At 37.8% G+C, this 27,256-nt stretch overlaps 2 protein-coding genes across 6 annotated transcripts; one reads left to right on the top strand and one right to left on the bottom strand.

The window, feature by feature from the left end:
- Positions 1-404: 404 nt before the first annotated feature.
- Positions 405-13,401, bottom strand: LOC127439016 (TNF receptor-associated factor 2-like). Of its 2 annotated transcripts, none has more exons than XM_051694999.1 (11): positions 13,187-13,401; positions 10,380-10,630; positions 9,982-10,060; positions 8,914-9,012; positions 8,651-8,812; positions 8,370-8,444; positions 5,826-5,900; positions 5,216-5,716; positions 4,941-5,118; positions 3,811-3,959; positions 405-3,410 (listed from the first exon to the last, which is right to left on the bottom strand). In XM_051694999.1, the coding sequence occupies exons 2-11, from the start codon at positions 10,565-10,567 to the stop codon at positions 3,192-3,194; spliced, it is 1,725 nt and encodes a 574-aa protein (XP_051550959.1). In that variant the 5' UTR covers positions 10,568-10,630; positions 13,187-13,401; the 3' UTR covers positions 405-3,191. The 2 variants fall into 2 exon arrangements, with proteins under 2 accessions (XP_051550959.1, XP_051550950.1); XM_051694990.1 differs by lacking the exon at positions 13,187-13,401 and adding an exon at positions 10,901-11,156.
- On the top strand, positions 12,471-23,833 carry trafd1 (TRAF-type zinc finger domain containing 1). 4 transcript variants are annotated; one of them, XM_051695016.1, is made up of 11 exons: positions 12,471-12,908; positions 13,092-13,129; positions 14,867-15,002; positions 15,176-15,229; positions 15,416-15,839; positions 16,195-16,559; positions 16,958-17,206; positions 18,297-18,426; positions 18,991-19,210; positions 20,385-20,445; positions 23,284-23,833. In XM_051695016.1, the coding sequence occupies exons 2-11, from the start codon at positions 13,095-13,097 to the stop codon at positions 23,320-23,322; spliced, it is 1,713 nt and encodes a 570-aa protein (XP_051550976.1). In that variant the 5' UTR covers positions 12,471-12,908; positions 13,092-13,094; the 3' UTR covers positions 23,323-23,833. The 4 variants fall into 4 exon arrangements, with proteins under 4 accessions (XP_051550976.1, XP_051550995.1, XP_051550985.1 ...); XM_051695035.1 differs by having other exon boundaries at positions 12,471-12,989; XM_051695025.1 differs by having other exon boundaries at positions 12,471-12,993.
- The last annotated feature ends 3,423 nt before the right edge of the window (positions 23,834-27,256 follow it).

Below are 27,256 nucleotides of genomic sequence, written 5' to 3'. Positions count from 1 at the left end.
TTCAGCTGAATATTTTTTAACCAGATAAAACAAACCACTTTCAGCTGTGCCTCCTCTAAAAACCAAGTCAGACTAGCAAAAAGTGCCATTGCTCAGACATCATCCTCTTTACCTCTCAGTTCTTGGTTCAAGGGGGGAAACCCTGATCTGAACTGACTGAACTCAAAAGCACTTTCACTGGACTCTGCGAAAGTCATCAGCACAGAAGAAGCACTTTTATTACCACCCACCCATTACTTGCTTGCAATTTCCGTAATGAGAGCAGCATTTTAGAGGCACTCTCTACACAAACGTTAGAAATTTCCCCATTCCCCGTCCATGTCATCTACATCAGGATTAATGGTGCATTAGCACCTCCAAGTGGTCATTTCCGAAATACAACCAATATTCAAAATACATAAGAGAACGAAATGACTTTATTTTATTTCATTGAGGGTTAAATCATAACACAGAATGAATCACACAGAGGTTACTTCCTTGGCACATCGACTACCAGAATTTGCAGAAGAAACCCACAGTGTCATAACTCTCTCTAGCTCTGTAAAACAGAATCAGGAAGATCAGTGGCACTGAAACACCATCAGAAAAGGCCTACAACATTGCGTACAAATTTTGATTATTAAAGCAACCTCTATGAAATGCAACCTCGGAAATAAAAAAAGTATACAAATATTAGTCAGCTGAAGAAGAAAAATTCAGTCCTGGATTCCAAAGTATTTTTTCTGTGAGTTTTAATCTCAACTGTATGCAAAAACTTAAAATTATCATATTTCTAGTGGAGTGTATGTTATCCAATGACACAACTAAAGTAAGAGTCAAATAACTTATTACAGATAAAGGGACTCTCACCCATGTAAGGTCAAGCATTTCCTATTCACCTTTTTAGTGTATGAATATTCTGAAACCCAGACAGATTGAATGCAAGAAGTAGATTTCACATTCAAGAATGGGAAGGACACTTGTATAACTGCACAAGCTAAAATGTGTGTACTACTACAATGTGAGAGCTACTTAAAAAAAACAAACATCAAAGAATATTTTTAATATGAATTACAATACAAACACCCTTGCCACATGCAATGTTAGCTAAAGCTATGTACAGAGAACAGTTATGCTACAGAGGCACGTCACATCTGTAGAACTATTCACAAATATGTTGAAATCTCTTTGGGGCAAAAAGCAAGCTGGGTAATCTACAACGGTGAGATTTATTAATGTAGACAGGTTCTTGAGAAAAAGAAAAACCTGGAAGATCTTTAAAAATCGAATTCCTTCAGAAGATGCTGCGAAAGCGGAGGAGAACTTACCAAAGTCCAAAATGAGCCCAAACACATTTTGAAACCATCCCAACAGGAAATAGTACATATAGTATCAATATAAATCTCTAATATATATATATTTATGATTCATATGTGTTATATCCACAGCTATACCAGACATAAAAACTGTGTACGCTGTTTAGTTCATCTATTTATACTTAATATACCACGCTCACAATTATTACTGTCATATACTGCATCTCAATCAACAGATAAAAAATGTGAAGCAATACAAATAAAATGTTGGTCTACAAAGTAAACCAATAATTTACAATATGCTGTTTTTCTTCTCTATCAAAACATCTCGTGCACAGAGATGTTTCGATATCCGTGGGAACTGGTTTGAAAATAGGCTGGGTCCAGGTGCTTTGTTAGCATGAAGGCATCTTAAAAAGGGTCTCAGGCTCCATTTAAGAAAATAATCAGACCGAAAAGCTCACATGGAAGACGTACTGTATACTAAAAGCCCTTATGTAGGAGTTATGCATTGTATACATTTTAGTAATGCCTTCTCTGGTTGCAAATAAACAAAATCTTCTCATTAAATGATCTCATGGACACCGATGCATCGCACTGTCTATCAAGGACTGAGGATATTTTTAAAATGGTATGACAATCATATTCCTCATTTTCTAGCACATTTACAGAATGCAAATTTCTTTCTGGGATAAAGACGGCAGGAATCACTGACTACGAGTTCTCAAACACCTGCTTGGTTTATACTGATCGCCATAATCCAAAGCAAGTCATATAAATGGCATCTGTTACACATTTGCCCAAAGCAGCACAATATCAACAGAACACCCAAAACACAGGAAAACATCAAAATGCTAATAAACATCATCCTTTCCACATCACAATAAAGCACATGAGGTTATCTGTCCTACGTTCACTACCTTTATGCTAAAGGCTGCATCTTTTGTTCATGTATAACCACATTGGGCTGACGATGCATTTAGAGGTCTTAAAGAACTGGATGAACACCAGCATGATTTCGTTTTTCAGCGATTTACTATAAAACTGCCTTTGCTTCTCAGGCTCAGGGTTTACACCTGGTCTGTTGCTAACTTGAATGTATCTTCCACAGATCCAACATGCAAACAAATACATCAAAGAACACCAAAAATGGAAACGAAGGCCAAAAACACATCACACCTTCAAACACAACTCCTCACTTACAAGCAGCTGTCAAAACCCAAATTCGGCGCTTTGGACTCCAGGGAATTCAAGCAATGTCCACCACTACAGAAAACCAATGAGAACAGGACTTTTGAAACATTTGAGGCACACAATGCTAAGAGGGAATGTCAGAAGACTATTGATGCGCATCCTTAGAGTAACAGTTGATAGATTATGAAGCAAGTTAATTATGCAGTTGCATCAACGTCATTCGTAAGTGTGACTCCATGTCCGTCTACGCACAAAACATTCACTTACGAGTAGTTTGAACACTAAGAAAGGAAAAAGTACCCAAACAGTGACTGCAACACAAGCCAAGTGCTTGGAAATGAAATGGCGTCTGTGAGGAAAGTCTTCTCAATCTCTATAAAAGGCAAGGTGCCACGTCTGTGGCACAGGCAAGTAGTTACGTTACAATCACGGCTGACAGCTATCCCACTACAAGAGAGGGAGAGTTCCCAAAGGGCAACTATACTACAATAGATCTGCACAAACTCTAGGAACAATTTTGGTACATAATGCAGAGTGGCATCAAGCCAAAAGCAGTATTGCACTGGGTCCTGGAGTCTCTTTTGGCTCACACAAGCACAGAAAGAGCTCGGACTGAGGGAACAGGCCTCAGAAAAAAAGTACTGCACAGGAAACACTACAGGCTGGAGAAAGGAGGATGGTAGAGCAGCGACATCTTACACCTTAAAGGCCTGTGAGGTCAACAATGGCCTTGATGAAGATCGTGTCATCTCGGATGTAGGAGTTTTTGGAGTCTAGTTTGGAAAGAGGGCAGAAGAGTGGGCAACCGCTGGCAATGTTCATGTCGCTTACAGGCCTCTGGAAGGAGGAAGAGGAGATATCCGGTCGGAAGGCATCAATGATGTGCTCTCTGTTGTTCTGATCCAGTAACATGAGAGTGACCTATGGACAAAAGTGTCAGATAAACTTCTAAGTTACCAGAGATTAAGGTTTAAAAAGGTCTGGACAGACCCCGAAAATTAAACCAAACATGGTTGCATGAAAAGAACGAGGAACCTCAAAAAAAAAAAAAAAAAAAAAAACCAAGAACACAAATTTCAATGAAATGATGAGGCCTGTTAGGATTTCCGAAATTAAAAAGGACCAGGTACAATAAAGGCACTCTCACCCATGTAAGGTCATGCATTTCCATGATTTCACATCGAATAAAAAGGACACAAGCTTCGTGATTCAATGTAAGGAACATTTACACACACACACACAAAAAAGAACACAAAAATAAATGAAATCATATTTCGGGAAAGAAAAATAGCGATCAAATGGATATTTTGATCAGACAAACCTTCTGGTTGAATGGCCACTTGAGCAAGGCATCACTGTGTCCCCTCATCACCACGAAGAACAGAGACAAGTGAGTACCACGTCCTGTCCCATCCCCATTCAGATAGATGCGCAAACACATCTTATAGCCATATTTGCTTGTATAAAATGCTGTAAAACACAACATGGTGCCTCAGAGTAAGATGCTATACGTGAACAGAAGCAATCCCTCACTATAGTTTATAATCAAATAAAAACTAGCACGGAGCAAAACACCGTCATTCACAGAAATAAGAACACCAGCGGAGAACTTTGCGCACGTCAGCTGCATTATATCTATAAACTGTGGGAAAAGTTGCTATTTTATTTTATTATGGGTTTGATTTCTGTGTTTGCCGGTGTGTTTTGATGCAGTTTGAGCAAATAGAAATGTGTGACATGAGACGAGTTGAGCGCTGTTGCGTAAATGTACTTCATGAGCATCATCTACACATATTTCCAAACATAGTAGTTTCACATGGGCATATTTCTTAGTTTTCTTGGAACTGAATGCGTTAAAGGGGACATGACATGCCTTTATTATTTTAATATGTTCCTTGAGGTTCACTTATAATCTTAGTAACTTCATATATTTGTAAAACATGATCAATGTCCACTCCCATTTTGACCCTCTGTCAAACACGCTCTGTTTTGGTGCTGCTTCTCCTTTAAGACTTGACAGTAAACGCCCATTGTTATGATTGGCACTCTGCTCTTGACTGACCTGCTCTCTCATTGCCATCTCACTGCTCACCGCTGCTGGGCAGGGCTACAGAACTGATAAGGTAAAGTAGGTGTTGATGTGTTGTTGTGAAGGCAGTCAGATGCAAATGTCCACCACAGTGTGACATCACAGTGTGGAGGAAGTACACAAGTCGTTTTGTCAGCTTGGTTTCAACAAATGCTCTTTTTGCAGCGAGGAGAAAGTTTTGTGTTCTGAAACTTACAGTATGTTTTTATAGTACAATGATCTCTAATGTGTCAAAAGGTCATGACCCCTTTAACTAAAAATACATGTGTGATTATTTGTGATTAAATATTTTAATCGAATAACAGCCCTAATAAAAACACAATATGAAACTGTACAGAGAACTATACAACATCAAAAAGTACCAGGCGAAAACATAGCTGGTGCCCGTCCAGCTACAGCATCTTGTCTCTTTTTTGAGAAGTCGGAGATCTTCCAGACAAAGACCCCATCGTAGGTGGCAGCAGACATCTCCCTAATCTTTGCCTCCATCTCCACGATGGAGAGATCCCTTAGGCCTACCGTCCTCTCCAACTGCCGTACCTGCACAAGGATCCATGCACTGTAAGATTTAGTCCTGAAAGAAACTATACATCAGTTGACGAAAACAATTTCCCTGGCCTTACATTAAACCCTTTACCTTATTGTTTAGTATCTCTATCTTGTCCTGGTCAAGCCGGTGCTGGCGGTTATAGGCCTCCATCGTAGTGGCAGAGTGCTCCATCTCACGGTTCAGCACGCAGACGATGTTCTCGAAGGTGTTTACCTTCAGCTCCAGCTCCTGACAGCGACGGCTGAGCTCTGCCACTTTGGTCTTCTCGCTGTGCAGCTGCAGCTCTAAGGCTGCCCCAACGGCAGTAGGAAGGGGGGTGAAAGACGTACTGAGCTTTGGAGCTGGTGGTGGGTGCAACGGTGCGCAAGCCCCCTGCACGGGAGCCCCCACTCCACTCAGCTGGCCCATCTTCAGCTCCAGCTCCCGCAGAGACTGATGCAGTTCATGGATCTTGTGGCTGGCCAACTCCAGACTCTGAGGCTGCAGACTCTCCAAGTTCACCTTGATGCCCATGATGAAGTGCAATAGTAGGTTCAAGTGCTCGTAGGAACAGGCTTGCTCATGGTCGTGGATCTTCTCCTTTTCCACCTACAGGTAATCAGAGTCCCTGATGCTTAGTATGAATGTGGAACTCAAATTAACAAAGATGGATGTATAAAAGGGACTTCAGACACATCCATAAAGGGAGTTTACCTACCATCATGTCGCATCCTACAACATGAAATCTGCAGGGTGTTCTGAATTTGGTGCACAGTTTAATGTGGTCCACATACTGCAGAGAGAGAGAAAAAAAGACCGTCAAAGCATTTTTGAAGAGCTGGAGTAAAAACATTTATTGAAAGTCTTTAGCATAAAAACTTAAAAGGATAGTTCACCCAAAAATGAAAATGCTCGTATCATTTACTTACCATCATGCCATCCCAGACTTTCTTCTGCAGAACACAAATTAAGATTTTTAGAAGAACATCTCAGTTCTGTTGGTCCTCACAATGCAAGTGAATGGTGACCAGAACACAGATGGTCCAAAAAGTAAAGCATAAAAGTAATCCATATGAATCCAGTGGTTTAATCCATATTTTATGAAGTAATATGATAGGTGTGGGTGAGAAAGATCAATATGCAAGTCTTTTTTTTTTTTTTTTTACTATAAATCTCAAACTTAGACCAGCCACAACCAATAGGTGGCTGAATGTTAAAGTCACTTCCACACCAGAATGTGGAAAAGTGAAGGATAAAGTGTATATTTTCAGTAAAAGATTACATACATTTTGATCTATTTCTCACCCACACTTATTATATCACTTCTGAAGATATGGATTAAACCACTGAAGTCTTATGGATTACTTTTATACTGCCTTTTTGTCCCTTTTGGACCTTTAGAGGTGGTCACCATTCATTTGCATTGGCATAACCAACAGAGCTGAAATATTCTTTTAAAAATCTTTGTGTTCTGCAGAAGAAAGTCATACACATCTGTTTTTGTATGAGGGTGAGTAAATGATGAGAGAATTTTCATTTCTGGGTGACCTATCCCTTTAAATACACTACCATGGATACAACATAAACTGTAAACATACAGTGCATCCAGAAAGTATTCACAGCGCTTCATTTTCTCCCACATTTTGTTATGTTACAGCCTTATTCCAAAATGGATTAAATTCATTATTTTCCTCAAAATTCTACAAACAATACCCCATAATGACAACATGAAAGAAGTTTGTTTGAAATCTTTGCAAATTTATAAAAAAAAATAAAAAAAATAAATAAATAAAAACACATTTACATAAGTATTCACAGCCTTTGCTCAATACTTTGTTGAAGCACCTTTGGCACCAATTACAGCCTCAAGTCTTTTTGAGTATGATGCTACAAGCTTGGCACACCTATTTTTGGGCAGTTTCTCCCATTCTTCTTTGCAGGACCTCTCAAGATCCATCAGGTTGGATGGGGAGCGTCGGTGCACAGCCATTTTCAGATCTCTCCAGAGATGTTCAAGCGGGTTCAAGTCTGGGCTCTGGCTGGGCCACTCAAGGACATTCACAGAGTTGTCCCAGAGCCACTCCTTTGTTATCTTGGCTGTGTGCTTAGGGTCATTGTCCTGTTGGAAGATGAACCTTCGCCCCAGCCTGAGGTCCAGAGCGCTCTGGAGCAGGTTTTCAACAAGGATGTCTCTGTACATTGCTGCATTCATCTTTCCCTCGATCCTGACTAGTCTCCCAGTTCCTGCAGCTGAAAAACATCCCCACAGCATGATGCTGCCACCACCATGCTTCACTGTAGGGATGGTATTGGCCAGGTGATGAGCGGTGCCTGGTTTCCTCCAGACATGACGCTTGCCATTCAGACCAAAGAGTTCAATCTTTGTTTCTCATGGTCTGGGAGTCCTTCAGGTGCCTTTTGACAAACTCCAGGCGGGCTGTCATGTGCCTTTTACTGAAGAGTGGCTTCCGTCTGGCCACTCTACCATACAGGCCTGATTGGTGGAGTGCTGCAGAGATGGCTGTTCTTCTGGAAGTTTCTCCTCTCTCCACAGAGAATTGCTGGAGCTCTGTCAGAGTGACCATCGGGTTCTTGGTCACCTCCCTGACTAAGGCCCTCCTCCCCCGATCGCTCAGTTTGGCCAGGCGGCCAGCTCTAGGAAGAGTCCTAGCGGTTCCAAACTTCTTCCATTTACGGATGATGGAGGCCACTGTGCTCATTGGGACCTTCAATGCTGCAGAAATTTTTCTGTACCCTTCCCCAGATCTGTGCCTTGATACAATCCTGTCTCGGAGGTCTACAGACAATTCCTTGGACTTCATGGCTTGGTTTGTGCTCTGACATGCACTGTTAACTGTGGGACCTTATATAGACAGGTGTGTGCTTTTCCAAATCATGTCCAATCAACTGAATTTACCACAGCTGACTCCAATCAAGTTGTAGAAACATCTCAAGGATGATCAGTGGAAACAGGATGCACCTGAGCTCAATTTTGAGTGTCATGGCAAAGGCTGTGAATACTTATGTACATGTGATTTTTTTATTTTTTTATTTTTAATAAATTTGCAAAGATTTCAAACAAACTTCTTTCACGTTATCATTATGGGGTATTGTTTGTAGAATTTTGAGGAAAATAATGAATTTAATCCATTTTGGAATAAGACTGTAACATAACAAAATGTGGAAAAAGTGAAGCGCTGTGAATATTTTCCGGATGCACTGTACATACTGTATGTAAATAGTTTAAATGATGTTAACTCACTTTCTCTCTGGGGATTTTTTTCTTGGCACAGCCTTCACAAATCATTGGGTATTTAGGGCATATCTCGTCATGGGCCTAAAAAAACAACATACAGTACATGGCTTTAAGTTGTCATGCCATATCATTATAAAGATCCAAAATCAACACTGTCTCAGATCACACTTTTGTAAAAAGAATGAATGACAGGTGTTATAATTCATACTTGATCATTATTCTAACTGCTTAGCAGTTTCAGATTTCTGAATTCAGCAATTTATTGATTACTGTTCAAAAAGTCTTACCTTAATATTTTTAAAATGAAAAGGCTCCTTGCAGTATTTACAATTCAGAATCCTTTCAGGGCATTCTCTTTCGTTGTGACGCTCAAGTTCGTTGGCTCTCAGAAGCTCTTTGCATGATGGGCAGGGAAGGATCCTAAAGTCACACTTTCCCTCATGGTTTGCCTTTGAGAAATGACAACCAAATCAGATGGTGTCAGATTGCTCCCCCAATCAGTATTTAAGACTTCTGATATGTAAAATGCTGAACAAGGAACACACATAACCTCGTATTCTTTGATGGTGCCTGTCCAACTACATTCCTCGTTGATGCAAACAGCTTCAAGAGCTTCAACTTCTCTTTTGGCAGCATTATCAGGGAAAGCCTATAAGAGATTGCAAAGTCAAAGTGAGATCTCCTTTCAACTTTCATGCAGCTCATTTATTAGCAGCGATAAATGGGTTGGCCATGAACATTTAAATATTGACCGCCTAAAATCTGAGAAGCCAAAAGAGACCTTTTTAATTATTATATTCAACCAACACACTAAGCATGGTAATTATTGCGTAATTTTGTTGTCAAGTACTCTAACCCACAAAAAACAAGTAATCGATTACTTGTAAATTAAAATGTACTTTAAAAATAACAGGTATGACACATCACATTTTTATTTTGTTTTATTCACCAGCATTACCAGGTGTGATGTGTTTCTAAATAAGCTAACTTCAACTAATTTTGCATTTCTTTAGAAAAAAAGGAAAATAGCAATATGAACTAATTAAATTCTCATTACAATTCTCAATGCATTAATTACAAATACGAGATTTGGTAAGACGTGTAAAGTACCGTAAGATTCAGCATTGCCTTCAGAACGCAAACATACCAAAGAAAGTCAAATTGTGATTTTTGAATAGTATTTAAATAGTCGATTACTTGGTGCTGAACGAGTACTCGATTGCTTGTGCACATCCCCACTGCACATTGTATGTATTTTGATTTTATAAAATCATACACACTCAAAAAGCTACAAACACATTTTTATTAGCACCTGACCCTTCTAAGAACTCGCCAAGGAAATCATGGTTTCCGCCAGAGGAGTTAAAACAGTTGTACTATGGTAAAACTAGAAATAGTTCAACTAATTTAGTATTAGCCACAACACTCATCAAAAATGTAAATAAAAAAAATTACTGCTTGGACAAGGTCCCATATTTAAGTACTGTGGTTTAAATTAGCAACTACAATTTCTGTTGCTTTTGAAATACCACGGTATAGAAGGGTAACCAGCAGTGAAAATGTTTCAAGGCAGTTTCCCCAAGAATTTTACTGGAGATTAGAAACCCGCTTAACTTACACAGCCCTGTTTTAAAATTGATGTTGGCTCTTCAAAAATGTCTTCTTTTATACAGGCACTGCATTTCTGAGGTCCGGAGCTACGACGGAAAAAAGGAAAAATGGTTTCAGACACACAAGCACAAGACATTTCGCTGACAAAAATGAAGTAACAACACATACAAAAAAAGAGTTGCTTTTGCCAATAGCTTCAACAGATCAAAACCTGTCTGGCTACATTGTACTTTACAGCCGAAAAGAACCTGGCAGCTCCCATTTATGTTCCCCGTTACGAACCAACGTTTACTGATGGTTTACTCATAAAATATACCATAAAAATGGCATCGAAGGCCAAACAGGTCGTATTCATCTTTTGTAGTGTCGTGTTCAGGTGGGCCATCTGGACTGAAAGTCGCTTACCTCACTGCTTTATTAAAACAATATGAACAGAAACGATGTCCGCACTGCGCCTGAAACGGTCTCCTAAGGATTTTCTGACAGATATTGCACAGATGCTTGTCCTCCAGCTTGTTGGCGAGTATTTTCTTGGGGAAGCCAGGTTTGTTGACTTCTAATGAAGATGGTGGTGAGGGTTCCTGTGCAGCCATTATTCCCGAGCGCGCATGTGACCAGGCTCAGGAGAAGAGACGGAGATCTTTCTACACATTTCACTGAAAGGGTTGTAAACAGATGATTTTCAGGGGACATTACGATGTGACATATAAAGCGATTAACTTAATCTGTAACATTTAATACAGTATCTAAATCCGCAAGGATTAATATTTATCCAGGCATGACAACTACAGCAAAATATGATCGTAGTTGCAATAAATGTTTACATTTGCAGTTATTAGGATGTAAAAAAAAATAAAATAAAAAATAAAAAAATCCATAAAAAATAAATAGTATTACTATTATCTTTAAATTGACATTTGTCCTACCATATTATGGTCCAACGAACATTATAAAAGCTGAAGTGCTGTGAAACATTGTATTAAATACATTATGCGTTTTTGTCGTGCGTAGTAATGAGTATAATAACCATATTTTATTTGTATTTATGGTGTTGCTCAGAAATGTGAATAACGGTTTGCGTCGCGCTCCCCAGAGCATGGATGAATGGCGTCCACTAGGGGGCGAACGATGATCAAATATGTGAAGCTAGAAACTGCACTGTACTGCACAAGGATTTAATAAAAGTCCTCTAGTACATAAAGTCCTATCGTGCAAATGATGAAATGCATTTATATGCAGTCACAAGAGTTGACAAATACGGTTGTCCGAGTTGGTAAAAATGAGAAATATTTTAAGAAACTAGTTTTGAATAATGCCAAGATGGCAGAAATGTAATTTTTGTGCCCATGTTGGTTTCATAAATTGTTTAGCATTTGTTACAAGCAAAAAATATGTCAAGTGTTGTAACCATCAAATGCAAGGTAAAAAAATACTTTCCTTGCACCGCATTGATTACACATGAGTGTACATTACATAATTAATAATAAATAAAATGTTTCTTAAGGGTTACTCCATTAACCTGAACAACTGTTCATTTTCAAAATATCTGACAAAATGACAAAATATCTGATATTTTTAAAACTTCACAAACAGTCATAAACGGGTTTTCAACCGCTAAAGGGTCTGCAGAAATTGCAGATATAAAAGCGTAAAAACAATAATTTTGCAATCGTAATAATTTATTCTATTGAGGGAGGAAGGCTTTTGGACGAAACGTTATTCCCCAGCTGCAAAACAATAAATCATCTTTTTTTAGAGACAGTTTTATGGGGCAGACCTTCTCTTATTTTTATTCTATTGAAAGCCATAGTTTTTATCAGTAAGAAATAAAGATAATTCTGAATAAGTTTTATTATGAAAATAAAAATCATATGTATTTGAAGTGTTCTCTCCTTTACCTTACAATTTTATCTATAAAGATGCTTTGGGACTTTTTTTTACTATACAAATAGATTTTAATTTTATTTGTTCATCAGTTGTTTCTTTTTAGGTTTATACATTTAATTTACACTGCCAACTTAATACAACGTAAATATATTCCAGATAATATTTTAAACATTTATTTGCGCTTTAGTACAATGACAGTATAAATGTGAATTATTTCATTTTGCAGACAACATTTTGGCTTTATTATATCACACTTTATTTTGTTCTTACACAGTATAAATATACATGATAATAAACAGCTGTCTTCTTATTTTAGGAAGAGGGTCTCTAGCAAATAGATCACCATATTTAGGTGTCCTTGGCATCAAAACATTTTAAACTCCTGGGTTACACTACCTGATTTTGATGAACAAAAAGTTTCATATATAGCTATAACTATTAATAATATATTAAAACAAATTTGTTTCACTGATAATTTTTTTAAATAAATATATTTATATATATTATTAATTAATTAATAATAATAATATTAATATTAATAATAATAATAATTTGTCGTGTGTCTTTTATTTTGAAAATAATAATAATATTTTCGCCATCACCATCTGTCAGTGTTGCTGCTTTCACGAAAACCACAGCTTGTTGATACTGTATCACGAAACGAAAGCTGAACCTATAATTGCGGTAGTTGACACAGAGCTATATCAGGCCAGTAATAGTTTATTCGTTTTTGTGGGTTAGTGTGTTTGTGGATTTACTGTCTCATGACCCAATCCTATAGTGAGTTTTATAGTTGATCAGCAATGGACTTTAAACGTGGTAGTTGGCAGCGCAACCGGCATCTAGATATTTCATGATAGCTTTTTAAAAATACCGTTGGGCCTATCCTGATGTTATGTAGCCAGAAAAAGATTCGGTATCATCAAATCCTTGAATAATCCCGTGATATTCGCTCTTGTACCGAGAACAAGGTCCTTGTGAATAGTTTATTTACCGAAACGAAACTGCTGCTTCAAGTAGTGGTTGACAAGCGTCGTCAAAAATAAGGTAAGTCTTTAATGTTTGTTTAGTCTATTTACAGCAGTAACATGGATGTTACAAGGATCGATCGTCTCAATTTAGAGCTCAGTGGGTAACTAAAACAAAATCTTTGTGTCAATACTCTGTACTGTTTTCCTTTTATTTATCGAGCGATATTTGAACGATCTTTTCGTTTATGTCTTCATATAGGCTATGGCTGATGAAAATACCCAGTTCTGCAGTAATTGGTAAGTCAGATAAGGCGTGTTGTTTTGAAGTTTCAGCTAAATGAACAAGTTGACAACCTTTTGTTTTCGGTGCTCCCAGTCCCTCGCCATCAACTCTCCTTCCTGTACTTCAGCGCCATCACTTCCTGAAACAATTATTCACCCAAAAATGAAAATTATCTAATCATTTACTCAACGTCATGCTATCCCAGATGTGTATGACTTACTTTGTTCTGCAGAACACAAAGATATTTAGACGAATGTCTCACTCTGTTGGTCCTTACAATGTAAGTGAATGGTGACCAAAACTTTGAAGCTCAAAAAGCACATAAAGGCACCATAAAAGTAATCCATAAGACTCTAGTGGTTAAATCTATGGCTTCTGAAGCGATATGATAGGTGTGTATGAGAAACAGATCAATATTTGTGTCCTTTTTACTATAAATTTCCATTTTCACTTCTATTGTTTTTGGCGATCCACACTCTTCGTACATATCGCCACCTACTGGTGAGGAGTAGAAGAATTTATAGTAAAAAAAGGACTTAAAGTCGCCATGAAACGGAAGTTATGACCAACTTTATTACTGTATTGTGACGTATTTCCGAGTGAAATGGCTTTTCGAACTAGAAACAAAATGTAGGGCGGTGAATGTGAAACAAGCAAGTAGAAGCTCATTTGTCCACATTTTGAATCACAATACACTAAGCATAAAGAAGAAAAACCACTTACTCTAGCGGTATATCCAAGAAACCTCCATCTGCAGAAAAATATAATAAATTCCAGCGAGTTTCCTTTCGTCCAGCTTCGGCATCAGTGTGTCTTATTTAGAAGTCATCATTCCTATGCCCTATTCCATATGAAGACAATTACCCTCCACTGTGTGAGCTTCAGAAGGCTGAAAGGTGATAATGGTAAGTCAAAGTGAATTTTAAGCGATTCTTATCGGAAAATCTGTTTGGAATTGACCCTACAGCATGGACTGTGCTCCTTTCGAAGTGCCCTGCGAAGGCATGACCAGTGCCAGTTAGAACACAGCCAGATGCTAGGGGGAGGGAGTGTTCTCGTTCTACAAAGCAATTGATTGGACAAAGTTTCTCTGGCGCTCTGTGCCGTCATGACTGTGCCACGGTCTGTCAAGCCAGAAGAGAGAGACTGTTAATTTTAAATGCTTATATCTTCTGAAAACAATTTTTGTCAGCATTTGGAAGTACACTAGCATATTGATGACCTTAAAGGGAATAAATATAGACTAAAAGCAGCAAAACTTTAATTTTGATTTCACAGGGACTTTAAATATTGATCTTTTTCTCACTCACACCCATCATATTGGTTCTGAAGATAAAGATTTAACCACTGGAGGGTTATGGATTACTTTTAAGAGCCTTTAAGTGCTTTTTGGCGCTTCAAAGTTTTGGTCACGATTTGTGAGGACCTACAGAGCTGAAATATTCTCATAAAAATATTAATTTGTGTTCTGGATTAGAAAGAAAGTCATACACATCTGGGACGGCAAGAGGGTGAGTAAATGATGAAATTCTTGCATTTTGGGGTGAACTTTCCCCTCTTTTCTTGACTACTAATTAGTAATTTGTCACTTTAGTTGATGCTTTTATCCAAAGCAACTCACAACGCACTTATTAAAAGAACATTCTCCATGAAGCAACCTACAGTAGAGTGACTTTTCTTGCTCAACATTGAGAGAATTGAACCTACAACCTGTCAACCAACTAACCATGATACCCTGTCTGTCACTTCAGCAAGCGTGACATTCCAGAGGCCAATTTTACAACACATGAGATTCACTGTCGGCGGAACATTGCTTTATGTGATGTGTGCCAGGAGCCCTTTCCTCATGCCGAACTTGTGCAGCACAAAGAGCTGGATCATGCAGAGGTAGGATCCAGTTATGATGTATGAATCGATGTATAGATGATAAAAACCCAATTCATCTCTTACTGTATATGCTGTGCATATTGCAGATATTTCAGAAAATCTGATTTGAGCGATTCTCATTCTCACCAGGTTGATAAATGTAAATTCTCTTAAATAGAAATCTCTTTTTACAGGAACAATGCAAATGTGGGTTAAAGATAGAGAAAAGGTTCATGGAGACTCACCAGGTACTGTTGCGCAACATAAACATTTTGCATATCGATGATTACATGTAACATGAGTTTTGTTTGTTTGAGTTGTGGCTTTTGCTTCCAGTTGGTACATTTTTTTAGCAAAATCAGAAAGTTATCACAGTTTGAAATCTGTTAATTGTTTTGTTTGCTATTTAATTATATCCATGTTACTCCACTCAGAGGTCAGAGTGCAGTCACCGACTGGTCCCATGTCAGTTCTGTGATCTGGAGCTGGCCTTCTGTCAGGCTAAAGAGCACGAGGACTACTGTGGAACCCGCACTGAGCCCTGCCCCATCTGCAAGTGTAATGTTATGCTGAGAGAGCAGAAAATCCATCCAGCCCTGTGCGGTAGCTTCACGCCCCCTCAGGAGAGGCACAGCGATAGGGCAGGCTCCCAGTCTCCTGGAGCTTGGTTTGAGACTCACTCCATTCATAACCTGTTGAGGGCCCAGGAAAGAAGCCACAATAATAATAACACAGGGGCAGCAGACCGCAGGGGCCCACCACGACCCTTGGAGGACAGAATACATAATAGTACCAGAGGAACAGTTAGGGCAGGAACCAGGACAAACACACAAATAAGGATCAATGAATTTGCTTACTGTATGTATCAGTCTGGCTGTTTTAGTACTAACTTTAGATATAATGCTGCTTAAAAGTCTGCATCCAAATAAAAAAAAAAATCGAGGATTCGGAATCTAATTTAAACCTGAAAATAAACAGATAGTTTTAGAAATGTGAAAAATTGCAAAACAAAGAAACAATACAAGAGTTTCAAAAATAAACAGACTTTTGAACAGCACTGTAATTTACAATTAATATAATATGGTTTTAACTGAACTGCTTGCATATTTTGTGGAATGTGATGGCAGTTTTCACAGGGTCCTAACAGGATACCGGCACATTTTTTGTCAGCACTAGAAAAAAAAGTAACCTTCCACTTTGCTCATTTCCTCAGTGCTGGATCAGGAAGGAGAGCTGGGGAACAACAACAACAGTCTGCTGTGGTCTCTGGGCCAGGTGCCAGACTATGACTCCTCCAGTCTGGACTACATGCTGGCCCTCAGCCTGCAAAGTGAAGGTGACTTGGAGGACCCTGGGGGTCAGGAGGGTGTGTGGACTGATGTGTGGGACCATCGCCTGGGAAGGACATCAGCCCATAGCAATCTTACTTCCCAGCTCCCCTACAACACTAACAACAACTGCACTGCAGCCCCCCCTAAATCCAACACAATCCCAGGTTATAGCCCTTCTTCAAATATCATGCTCCCTTGTGAGTTCTGTGAAGAGCTCTTTCCAGAGGAAGACCTTATCATACACCAGGTACGTGCTGAGGCCTTAGTTATTCCATCAAGTTACACTCCCTCTTGGCTTGATATTTAAGCCAGACCTCTTGTGTCTAGATAACTCTAGTAAGTGTGAAGTACAGAGCACAACATAAAGCATGTTTTCTATAGGAGGCTATTGTCATTTCAGTACGGATGTTGAATATCTCACTCCGTTCCTTCTTGTTGGGTCTCTGTTGTTTCACTCTGCAGTGTTTAGTTACCATTGGAACCTCCTCAGATTTCAGCCCTCTAGTTTCTCCAACAGGCTGAACCCTGATCAGATTCTTCTCCTCTTTCTAAGACCATAGAGTAGTAGTTTGTTATCTGGGTCGGTTGCTTTTTAATGTAAATACTCTTTCTTTTTTTTCTTTTTCTTTTTTTAATATCTTTTAGACCGGCTGCAGCCCTGCATCTGCTATCGCTTCCTTCAGTAAACAGGCTCCCTCTCTTCACTATGAAGACACCATCACTCAAGGGGCTGGTCATGTCATTCCGGCCCACACACCCAGTCCACCCACCCTGCCCTTGTCTGTCTCTCCAATCTCCTACAGTTCCTCATCCAGTCCTGTTGAGGGTGACGTGCTCATTCCTTGTGAGTTTTGTGGCATTGCCTTGGAAGAGAATGTGCTCTTTCACCATCAGGTATTATTGACAGTCTGTTTGATGTAATGTCTTTAGATGACGATTGAAGTTCTTAGAAAAGAAAAGTTGAAATGTTAAAGGAATAGTTTATCCAAAAATGAAAATTCTCTCATCATTTATTCACCCTCATGCCATCCCAGATGAACAAAGATGTTTGTATATCTCAGCTCTTAAGGTCCACACAATTTAAGTAAATGGTGACCAAAACTTTGAAACTCGAAAAAACACATAAAGGCAGCATAAAAGTAATCCTTACAACTCCAGTTATTTAATCTTTGTCTTCTGAAGTGATCCAGTCGGTTTTGGGTAAGAACAGACCAAAATGTAACTCCTTTTTCACTATAAATCTTGACATCAGCAGTCTCCTTAGTGATCATGATTTCAAGCTTTATTACACTTCCTAGTACCATCTAGTGCTCTGCGCATGTGACAAGCACTAGGAAGTGTAATCAAGCTTGAAATCATGATCGTGCCTAGAAACTGCAATGGACAGATGTAGAGTGAAAAAGGAGTTTCATTTTGGTCTTTTCTCACCCAAAACCGATTGGGTCTTTTCAAAAGGCATGGATTAAACCACTGGAGTCTTATGGATTACTTTTATGGTGCCTTTATGTGTCTTTTGCATCGTATGGACCTCCAGAGCTGAGATATTCTTCTTAAAATCTTTGTTTGTGTTCTGCAGAAGAAAGTAAGTCCTATCTGGGTTGGCATGAGGGTGAGTAAACAATGAGATAATTTTCATTTTTAGGTGAACTATCCCATTAGGTGAGAAAGCAATGAAACATGTTTTCATTGCTCTGTATAAAAATAGTTTTATAAATGTTTCTTTAGATGCCCACAAGCAAAAGGAACACTCCCATTTACTATAGTTGTGACTGCATTTGGTGCAACATTTTAATTTCTGTAGTTCATTCATTTTAGATCATTTTTATTTGGGGGTGATCTCTTTAAGCAAGGAACTTATATTATCTTTTTATTGCTTTTCAGCTATAGCATGTTTATTCTCTTTTGTAAATGTAGAGTAGAAATGGAGCCTGCCATTCAGTTGATTGGCTGAGTATTACATTAATAATTTTGTCCTACTGTAAAGGATAAGTGTGATCTCCGCCCCAAGACCGCTTATTCAAAAGATGGGGTATCTCCATGGAAACCACACTACACAGCTAAAGAGGCCCATGAGAGGAGATCTCCTGAGAGGCAGAGGAGGGTAAGACATCAAGGTGAGATGCCAAAATACACACAATCTCAGTTGCTTTCCTAATCATCTTTGTAATCTGCTTATTCATTTGACTTCTTGTTGACTTATATAGAAGTCAAATGAATAAGCAAATTACAAAGATGGATGAACTATCCCTTTAAATAATCAAAAGCCAAGCTTTTATATATATATATATATATATATATATATATATATATATATATATATATATATATATATATATATATATATATATGCTTGGCTTTTGATGATTTAAAGGGATAGTTTACCCAAAAATGAAAATTGTCATCATTTACTCCTCCTCATGTTGTTCCAAACCTTTATGACTTTATCCACACTTTGTATGGAGCACAAACTAAGATTTACAGCAGCATATATAGTGTTGGTCACTATTCACTTTCATTCTGCCTAACATCTCCTTTGGTGTTCCACAGAAGAAAGAAAGTCATACAGGTTTGAAAGAACATGAGGGTGATGAAATGAAGATAGAATTGTCATTTTGGTGGAACAATACCTTAAGCTGTAATCAGTAAGTAACCAGTCAGACCTGTACATGTTTTTACAGCTGACCCAGGTGATGAGCTCCTGCAGCAGACAGCTCAAGGGTGGCAGAGAGGCACCTCAGGTTTGGACCAATGGAAGCCCTCAGCGTATGGATCCACCAAGAACACCAATGCTGAGCAGCCGGTGAAGAGCAGGAACCAAAGGTGTGGGGCAGTTGAGGCTAACATCTACCCAGCACCACTCAATGACAGCCTCAAGCCCCATTCTACAGCCACTTCAGGGTACGTAGGGTTGACAAACAAAACAATCAAGTTATGACTACTTTCATATTTATTGAATATTTTACCTGTTTGGGCTGCTTCTAATATGATATGCAGCCTGTGTATCTGACGTTAACCATTTTTGAAGGTATTTTTCTGAAATAATTACATGTACATACATAGTAGATATTATTCTATTTATGCTCTGCTGTAAAATATTTAATCACCTAAATATTGCTCTTGGTTAGAACTTGTGTGGAGCACAACTCTGATTTGTGACAACTAATCCTTTGAGTAGGTTCTTTTCAGTTAAAGGGATTGTTCACCCAAAAATGAAAATTCTCTCATCATTTACTCATCCTCATGCCATCTAAGATGTGTAAGACTTACTTTCTTCTGCAGAACGCAAATTAAGATTTTTAGAAGAATATCTCTTCTCTGTAGGTCCACACAATGCAAGTGAATGGTAGCCAGAACTTTAAAGCTCAAGAAAGCAGATAAAGGCAGTGTTAAAGTAATCCATCAGACTCCAGTGGGTTAATCAATGTCATCTGAAGTGATCCAATTGGTTTTGGGTGAGAACAGACCAAAATGTAATTCCTTTTTCACTATAAATCTTGACAGCAGTCTCCCTGTGATGATTTCTAGCTTGATAACACTTCCTATAGCACAATTTAGCGCTCTGCACATGCGTAAAGCACTAGGAAGTGTAATAGAGCTTGAAATCATGATCGTGCCTAGAGACTACAATGGCAAGATGGACAGTACAGTGAAAAAGGAGTTATATTTTGGTATGTTCTCACCCAAAACCAATTGGATCACTTTAGAAGACATGGATTAAACCACTGAAGTCGAATGGAATTCTTTAATGTTGCATTTATGTGCTTTTTGGAGCTTCAAAGTTCTGGCCACCATTCACTTGCATTGAAATTACCTACAGAGCTGAGATATTTTTCTAAAAATCTTTGTTTGTGTCATGTACATCTGGGATGGTAAGAGGGTGAGTAAATGATGAGAGAATTTTCATTTTTGGGAACTATCCCTTTAATTAGTAGAAATTGTTCACAAATTTGTTAGTCAATAGTGTTTTATTTATTTATTTATTTATTTTTTATCGGTTTTGATGTGAAAATTCATAGAATTTCAGTGGTCAAAAAGGGTGGGAACCCTGAAATTGTTTTTTTCCCCATGACAGACTTCCCTACAGAGGAAGGCTAGAAGGTCGAAGGAGTGAGAAAAACACAGAGACACCGAAGGTATGCATCTAAATTGTTATAGGATCATTAATTAAATTAATTTTAAGAAGGAAAATGTTTAGAAGATATCCGTGTTGCCTTAAAGGAATAGTTCACCCAAAAATTATAATTCTCTCATCATTTACTCACACTTATGTAGTCTCAAACTCGTATGACTTTTTTCTTCCGCAGAACACATACAAAGTTATTTTAATGGAATATAAGATTTTTCTGTATTTTTTTCTGTTTTGTGAATGGTGACTAAATTTTCAAGCTCCAAAAATCAAATCAAGGCAGCATAAAGGTAATCCATATGACTCCAGTGGTTTAATCCATGTCTTCTGGAGCAATCCAATCAATCTTGGGTGAGAACAGACCAAAATGTAACTCCTTTTTCTCTATAAACCTTGACATCAGCAGTCTCCTTGGTGATCATGATTTCCAGCTCAATTACACTTCCTATAGCGCCATCTAGTGCTCTGTGCATGCATCAAGCATTAGGAAGTGTAATTAAGCTTGAAATCATGATCGTGCCTTGAGACCAGAACCCGTCTACCAAGGGGGAGCCTAAGGTTAGCAAAACAAAGCATAGCGCTGTGGGACACTGGTGAGGAGACAAGAGGCCGTTCTATTTGAATGTACAGTTGAAGTCCTTAGCCAAATACATTTAAACTCAGTTTTTCACAATTCCTGACATTTAATCGTAGAAAACATTCCCAGTCTTAGGTCAGTTAGGATCACTTCTTTATTTTAAGAATGTGAAATGTCAGAATAATAGTAGAGAGAATGATTTATTTTACCTTATATTTCTTTCATCACATTCCCAGTGGGACAGAAGTTTACATACGCTTTGTTAGCATTTGGTAGCATTGCCTTTAAATCATTTAACTTGGGTTAAACATTTTGGGTAGCCTTCCACAAGCTTCTCACAATAATTTGCTGAAATTTTGGCCCATTCCTCCAGACAGAACTGGTGTAACTGAGTCAGGTTTGTAGGCCTCCTTGCTCGCACATGCTTTTTCAGTTCTGCCCACAAATTTTCTATCGGATTGTGGTCAGGGCTTTGTGATGGCCCCTCCAATACCTTGACTTTGTTGTCCTTAAGCCATTTTGCCACAACTTTGACTCATTTGCGACTGAGCTTTAATTTCCTGGCTGTGTCTTGAGATGTTGCTTCAATATATCCACATAAATTTCCTTCCTCATGATGCCATCTATTTTGTGAAGTGCACCAGTCCCTCTTGCAGCAAAGCACCATAGCATGTTGCTGCCACCCCCATGCTTCACGGTTGGGATGGTGTTCTTCGGCTTGCAAGCCTCACCCTTTTTCCTCCAAACATAACGATGGTCATTATGGCCAAACAGTTTTTGTTTCATCAGACCAGAGGATATTTCTTCAAAAAAGAAGATCTTTGTTCCCATGTGCACTTGCAAACTTTAGTCTGGCTTTTTTATGGTGGTTTTGGAGCAATGGCTTCTTCCTTGCTGAGCAGCCTTTCAGGTTACGTCGATATAGGACTCGTTTTACTGTGGATATAGATACTTGACTACCTGTTTCCTTCAGCATCTTCACAAGGTCCTTTGCTGTTGTTCTGAGATTGATTTGCACTTTTCACACCAAACTATGTTCATCTCTAGGAGACAGAATGCGTCTCCTTTCTGAGCGGTATGATGGTTGCATGGTTCCATGGTGTTTATACTTGCGTACTGTTGTTTGTACAGATGAACATGGTACCTTCAGGCATTTGGAAATTGCTCCCAAGGATGAACCAGACTTGTGGAGGTCCACAAATATTTTTTCTGAGGACTTCTTTTGATTTTCCCATGATGTCAAGCAAAGAGGCACTGAGTTTGTAATAAGTCCCTGTAATAAGTGCACTGTAAGTCGCTTTGGATAAAAGCATCTGCCAAATGCATAAATGTAAATGTAAATATGGAATATATGAATCGGATAAAGATGGCTGTAAAAATCGAAGTGACTGGTAAAACTGCGTCAAACCGAGGCACGGAAAATGCCAAGGATCTGCTGTGGAGGCATCTTGTAAATCACATTCAAGGGTCAGTTAGACTAACTATATTAAGAAAATGCAATTGCAGGCTAATATGTCTAATATGTCTCTTCACTTGAATTTAGCACAGCATATTTGCACTGCCTATAATCTGTGACACTCCCTGTGTATTTATGAATGGTCTTAAAAATTGGCTAGTTTTATTAAATGTACAAATTACAGTTTCATTATACAATTCTTCATTTGAATACAAGAACCGTGTGTAAAAGTGAGTTGTGTTTGACTTGTGTTAAGACTCAAGTTCTTTAATCATAAAGGCTTTGCTTTACCTGTTGCACAGTTTAAAAATGGTTTGCTTTTAATCCAGAATATTTGAACTATAGGAAGGGTTACATAAAACACTTTAAAAGCAGAAGGAAGAAATGGACAAATAAAAGTAATTAACTTTTTGGTTGCAATAATACATTTTTCTTTTCACATCTTTAAAGACCTTTATTGTGTTTTGAATGGTAAATTCAAAATTTTGTTCAGGAGAAATTCAGTTAAAAATGAACATGTATCATAACACATTGTATCGTGGCCCCTGTATCGTGTTGCGTATCACAACGTCACCTTGTTGGTAATTCCCAACCCTAATTAAAATATCTTTGTGTTCTGTGGAAGAAAGTCACATGAGTTTTAAATGACACAAGGGTGAGTAAATGATGAGAGAATTATAGTTTTTGGGTGAGCTATTCCTTTAAGGGAAACCACCATAGAACATACAATATATGTTATAAGATATTTTAATACTTGAATCTACAAATACTTTTGGTCTGTTATAAATTACATTTCTTTTTTTTATCTGCAGGTGCCTAAAAAACATAATGTTGAAAAAGAAGAGGAGTAAAATAAAGCAACCAAACTTTGTTACTCAGACTTGTGACCTGATATTACTGTTGATGGTCTGTTATGTTTGTTTTTATTTCAAACATGTCTTTGTCCAGGTGAATTGAAAAGTTATTTGGCTTGTTCATGTATTTCTGTGATTGCACTAGTTTATTTCATTCTTTATTTTATTTTCTATTTTATATGGTGTTTGTATGTGATTTAAAATGTTTGTTTTAAGCTTTTGAATATATTCTTCTTTCAAAGACATACTTGGAGAAATGTCTGAATTGTACACATTGACATATGCTTGTACAGAAATGATCAATTCATTTCATGGATGTACTTGAAAATAACAGCCAGCTGTATAAGAAAAGGACACACAGCTGCTTCTGCTTCAATGCCAGAATGTTGTCTGACTAAATCAATAAAAACATACAAAACAAAAATTATCTGCATTGAAAGATTCCATTTAGGACAAACTAGAGCAACAGAGCATTGTTTAAGAATGAAATAAAAGCATTATAATCAGATTTTTCTCTTGTCTTCTTTTAAAGAAATAAAATATAGCTAATGCAGCATTTCACAACTCCATTTACATGTATTTTAGACCTAAATGTACTATACATGTTCACATTTTAATATTAGAAAAAATATGAACTCATATCTGGCCACACTTAAACTCTGCTTAATAAACCCATATTTTAAAAACATCTATTTGTATTTTATAAACCATACTTGTCTCTCTACAAATGTGCAAGTCGTCAGACCACGTTGTCTCCATCCTTAGCAAAGTGCATGAACACTATAGTGCATGGTAATTAAGTTTTTTTTTTTTTTGCATGCATGCGTGCATGTAAATGCTAAATTTATAAGAACATATTTCTTGATACTTTGCCCATATTTGAAGTCTTTCTTGTTAAAATATCTCATATTATAAAATCAAGAATAATAAATTTATTATGACCTTGTTTTTCAGGTTAAAACCTTTTTATTTTTAAATTGAGGACAGGCGGCCAAAAGTTTGGAATAATGCACAGATTTTGCTGTTTCGGAAGGAAATTGGTACTTTAATTTGATCACAAACTATAGTCAGGATGTTACTGATGTAAAAAACAGCACCATCACTATTTGAAAAAAGTCATTTTTGATCAAATCTAGACAGGCCCCATTTCCAGCAGCCATCACTCCAACACCTTATCTTTGAGTAATCATGCTAAATTGCTAATTTGGTACTAGAAAATCACTTACCATTATATCAAACACAGCTGAAAGCTATTTGGTTCATTAAATGAAGCTTAACATTGTCTTTGTGTTTGTTTTTGAGTTGCCACAGTATGCAATACACTGGCATGTTTTAGTCAATATTTGGTAAAAAAAAAAAATGGTAAAAAAGAAACAGCTTTCTTTAAAAACTCATCAGTCAATCATTGTTTTGAGGAATGAAGGCTATACAATGCTTGAAATTGCCAAAAACTGAAGATTTCATACAAAGGTGTACACTACAGTCTTAAAAGACAAAGGACAACTGACTCTAACAAGGACAGAAAGAGATGTGGAAGGCCCAGATGCACAACTAAACAAGAGGATAAGTACATCAGAGTCTCTAGTTTGAGAAATAGATGCCTCACATGTCCTCAGCTGACAGCTTTGTTGAATTCTACCTGCTCAACACCAGTTTCATGTACAACAGTAAAGAAAAGACTCGGGTGCAGGCCTTATGGGAAGAATTGCAAAGAAAAAGCCACTTTTGAAACAGAAAAACAAAAAGAAAAGGTTAGAGTGGGCAAAGAAACACAGACATTAGACAACAGATAATTGGAAAAGAGTGTTATGGATCTTTACCCCATTGAGCTTTTGTGGGATCAGCTAGACTGTAAGGTGCGTGAGAATTGCCCGACAAGACAGCCACATCTATGGCAAGTGCTACAGGAAGTGTGGGGTGAAATGTCACCTGAGTATCTGGACAAACTGACAGCTAGAATGTCAAGGATTTGCAAAGCTGTCATTGCTGCACGTGGAGGATTTTTTGATGAGAACTCTTTGAAGTAGTTTAAGAAGTTGGAAGAACATATTTTTCAAATTGTAATAGTAATTTTTCACATTATTAATGTCCTGATTGTACATTGTGATCAGTTGAATGCCACTTTGGTGAATAAAAGTACCAATTTCTTTTCATAAGAGCAAAATCTGTTATTCCAAATATTTGGCCACCAGTGTATTGCACCTTGTGCAAAGCACCCCAATAGATATTTCGGAGAAGTCAGGAACTGTAGCCAAGGTGTAGAGAGAAGGGCAACACCCACAGTCCTGTTGATGAAAAGACGGGAAATTTGCACATCTACGGGGACTGATTTAACTCATAACTCATACAGTGCAGTACATCTCTGTCATGTCTTTGTCATCTCTGTCTTTTATGCATTCATCTTCATAAAAGGCTCTATCAGTGCCAGCACACAGCTTTTGTTTCACATAGCATTGTGAGTGCAGACAGATTATTGTTTGAAAAAATTTCACAGTGAAAATAAGTCATTTTCAAATTCAAATATTATTTTTGAGAAACATTTGTGCATTTTTATTGTAAGCCTATTTTCTCTGTCTGTTGTCATATAACTGTCCCTTCTTGTTTTCAATAAGGATTTTGCTGAGACGGAAGGTCAGAGGGTTGCTCTCTCTTAACATGGTCCACGCAGTAATCTGTGTGCATTTCAAAAGTAAGTGGATCGATATAAACTCATATTTATCTCTTGTTTGTTGACAGGCACCCAGTTTTTAATGTAATTTGCTACTTGTACAATGATACAGGTCATATAGCAGTGGGTACGTGTCTCCAATGGTGAATCGTTGTAATAATGGCCACCTTAATATTATTATTGATAATGCTGAATGATGTTCAGTATGATAGTTAAAGGGACAGTTCAACCAAAACCTATTTGCACTAGACTGTTCACAGACTGTGATTAATCATTTCCACCTTATTTTGCTGCGTAAATCGAGCAAAAATGTTTCACTTAGTGCAAAGATGCAAATCTATCCATCGCTAGCATCTGTCTCTATTTGGAAATAGTATCTATTAATATAATTAGCATTTATTAGTGCAAATAGCTTCTGCCTTAAAATACTGTCTGAATTTTCTCAGCCTTATATGACTTTCTTATGTGGAACAGAAAATTAAGAGACTGATGGCCTCCGTCACCACTGACTTTCATTGCATTTTTTTTTCTCCATAAAATTAAGATGAATAGCAACTGAGACTATCATTCTGCCTAATGTATCCTTTTGTGTTCCACATACAAAATAAAGTCATACGGGGTTTGAACAACATGAGGGTGAGTAAATGAAGACTTTCAGTTTTGGGTGAACAATTACATTTCAGGTTTGGTCAAGGGGTACTTGAGCTTTACTGATGGGGCTATAGGGGTTCAGAACACAAAAAAAATAAATAAAACAAATGGGAAACAGATGTCAGGATTCTTAACATTCTAAAGAAGACTATTGATTGTACTGATTTGTGTTCTTTCTTGATAGTTAATTACCAATTTCACTGCAAAGCAGCAGAAAAGGGTTGTTTTCTGATCAGCGAACTTAGCAACATAGACTTTACAAAGCAGTCAAGTTGAGGAAAAGGGCCGGCAGCTGTCTGGACAGGTGGGACATTTGTGTGTTCATATGTTTCTGAGGGGTATCATTTGATAAATGCTAAAAAAAAGTTGAGGACAGATTTTTTTGTGGCACTGATAAACTGTTTAGGGCATTTGCTGCATCTCTGTGTATCACAATGTTGCAAATCTGTTTCTGTTTCCTCAGGGCCTGAGCTAACTTGAAAAGTGATCTTGAAAAGGAATATCATACAAATGTGTCTTAGGATTTGTGCTTTGTATGTATGTTTAATAGTTCACCCAATCGTCCATGGAAATGACAATGAGCGTCCACCAAATTTTGACAGTCTCACATTG

Source organism: Myxocyprinus asiaticus, chromosome 4 (assembly GCF_019703515.2).
Source record: "Myxocyprinus asiaticus isolate MX2 ecotype Aquarium Trade chromosome 4, UBuf_Myxa_2, whole genome shotgun sequence".
In the NCBI taxonomy this organism is placed as follows: Eukaryota; Metazoa; Chordata; class Actinopteri; order Cypriniformes; family Catostomidae; genus Myxocyprinus; species Myxocyprinus asiaticus.
This window is presented reverse-complemented; position numbering and strand designations above follow the sequence as displayed.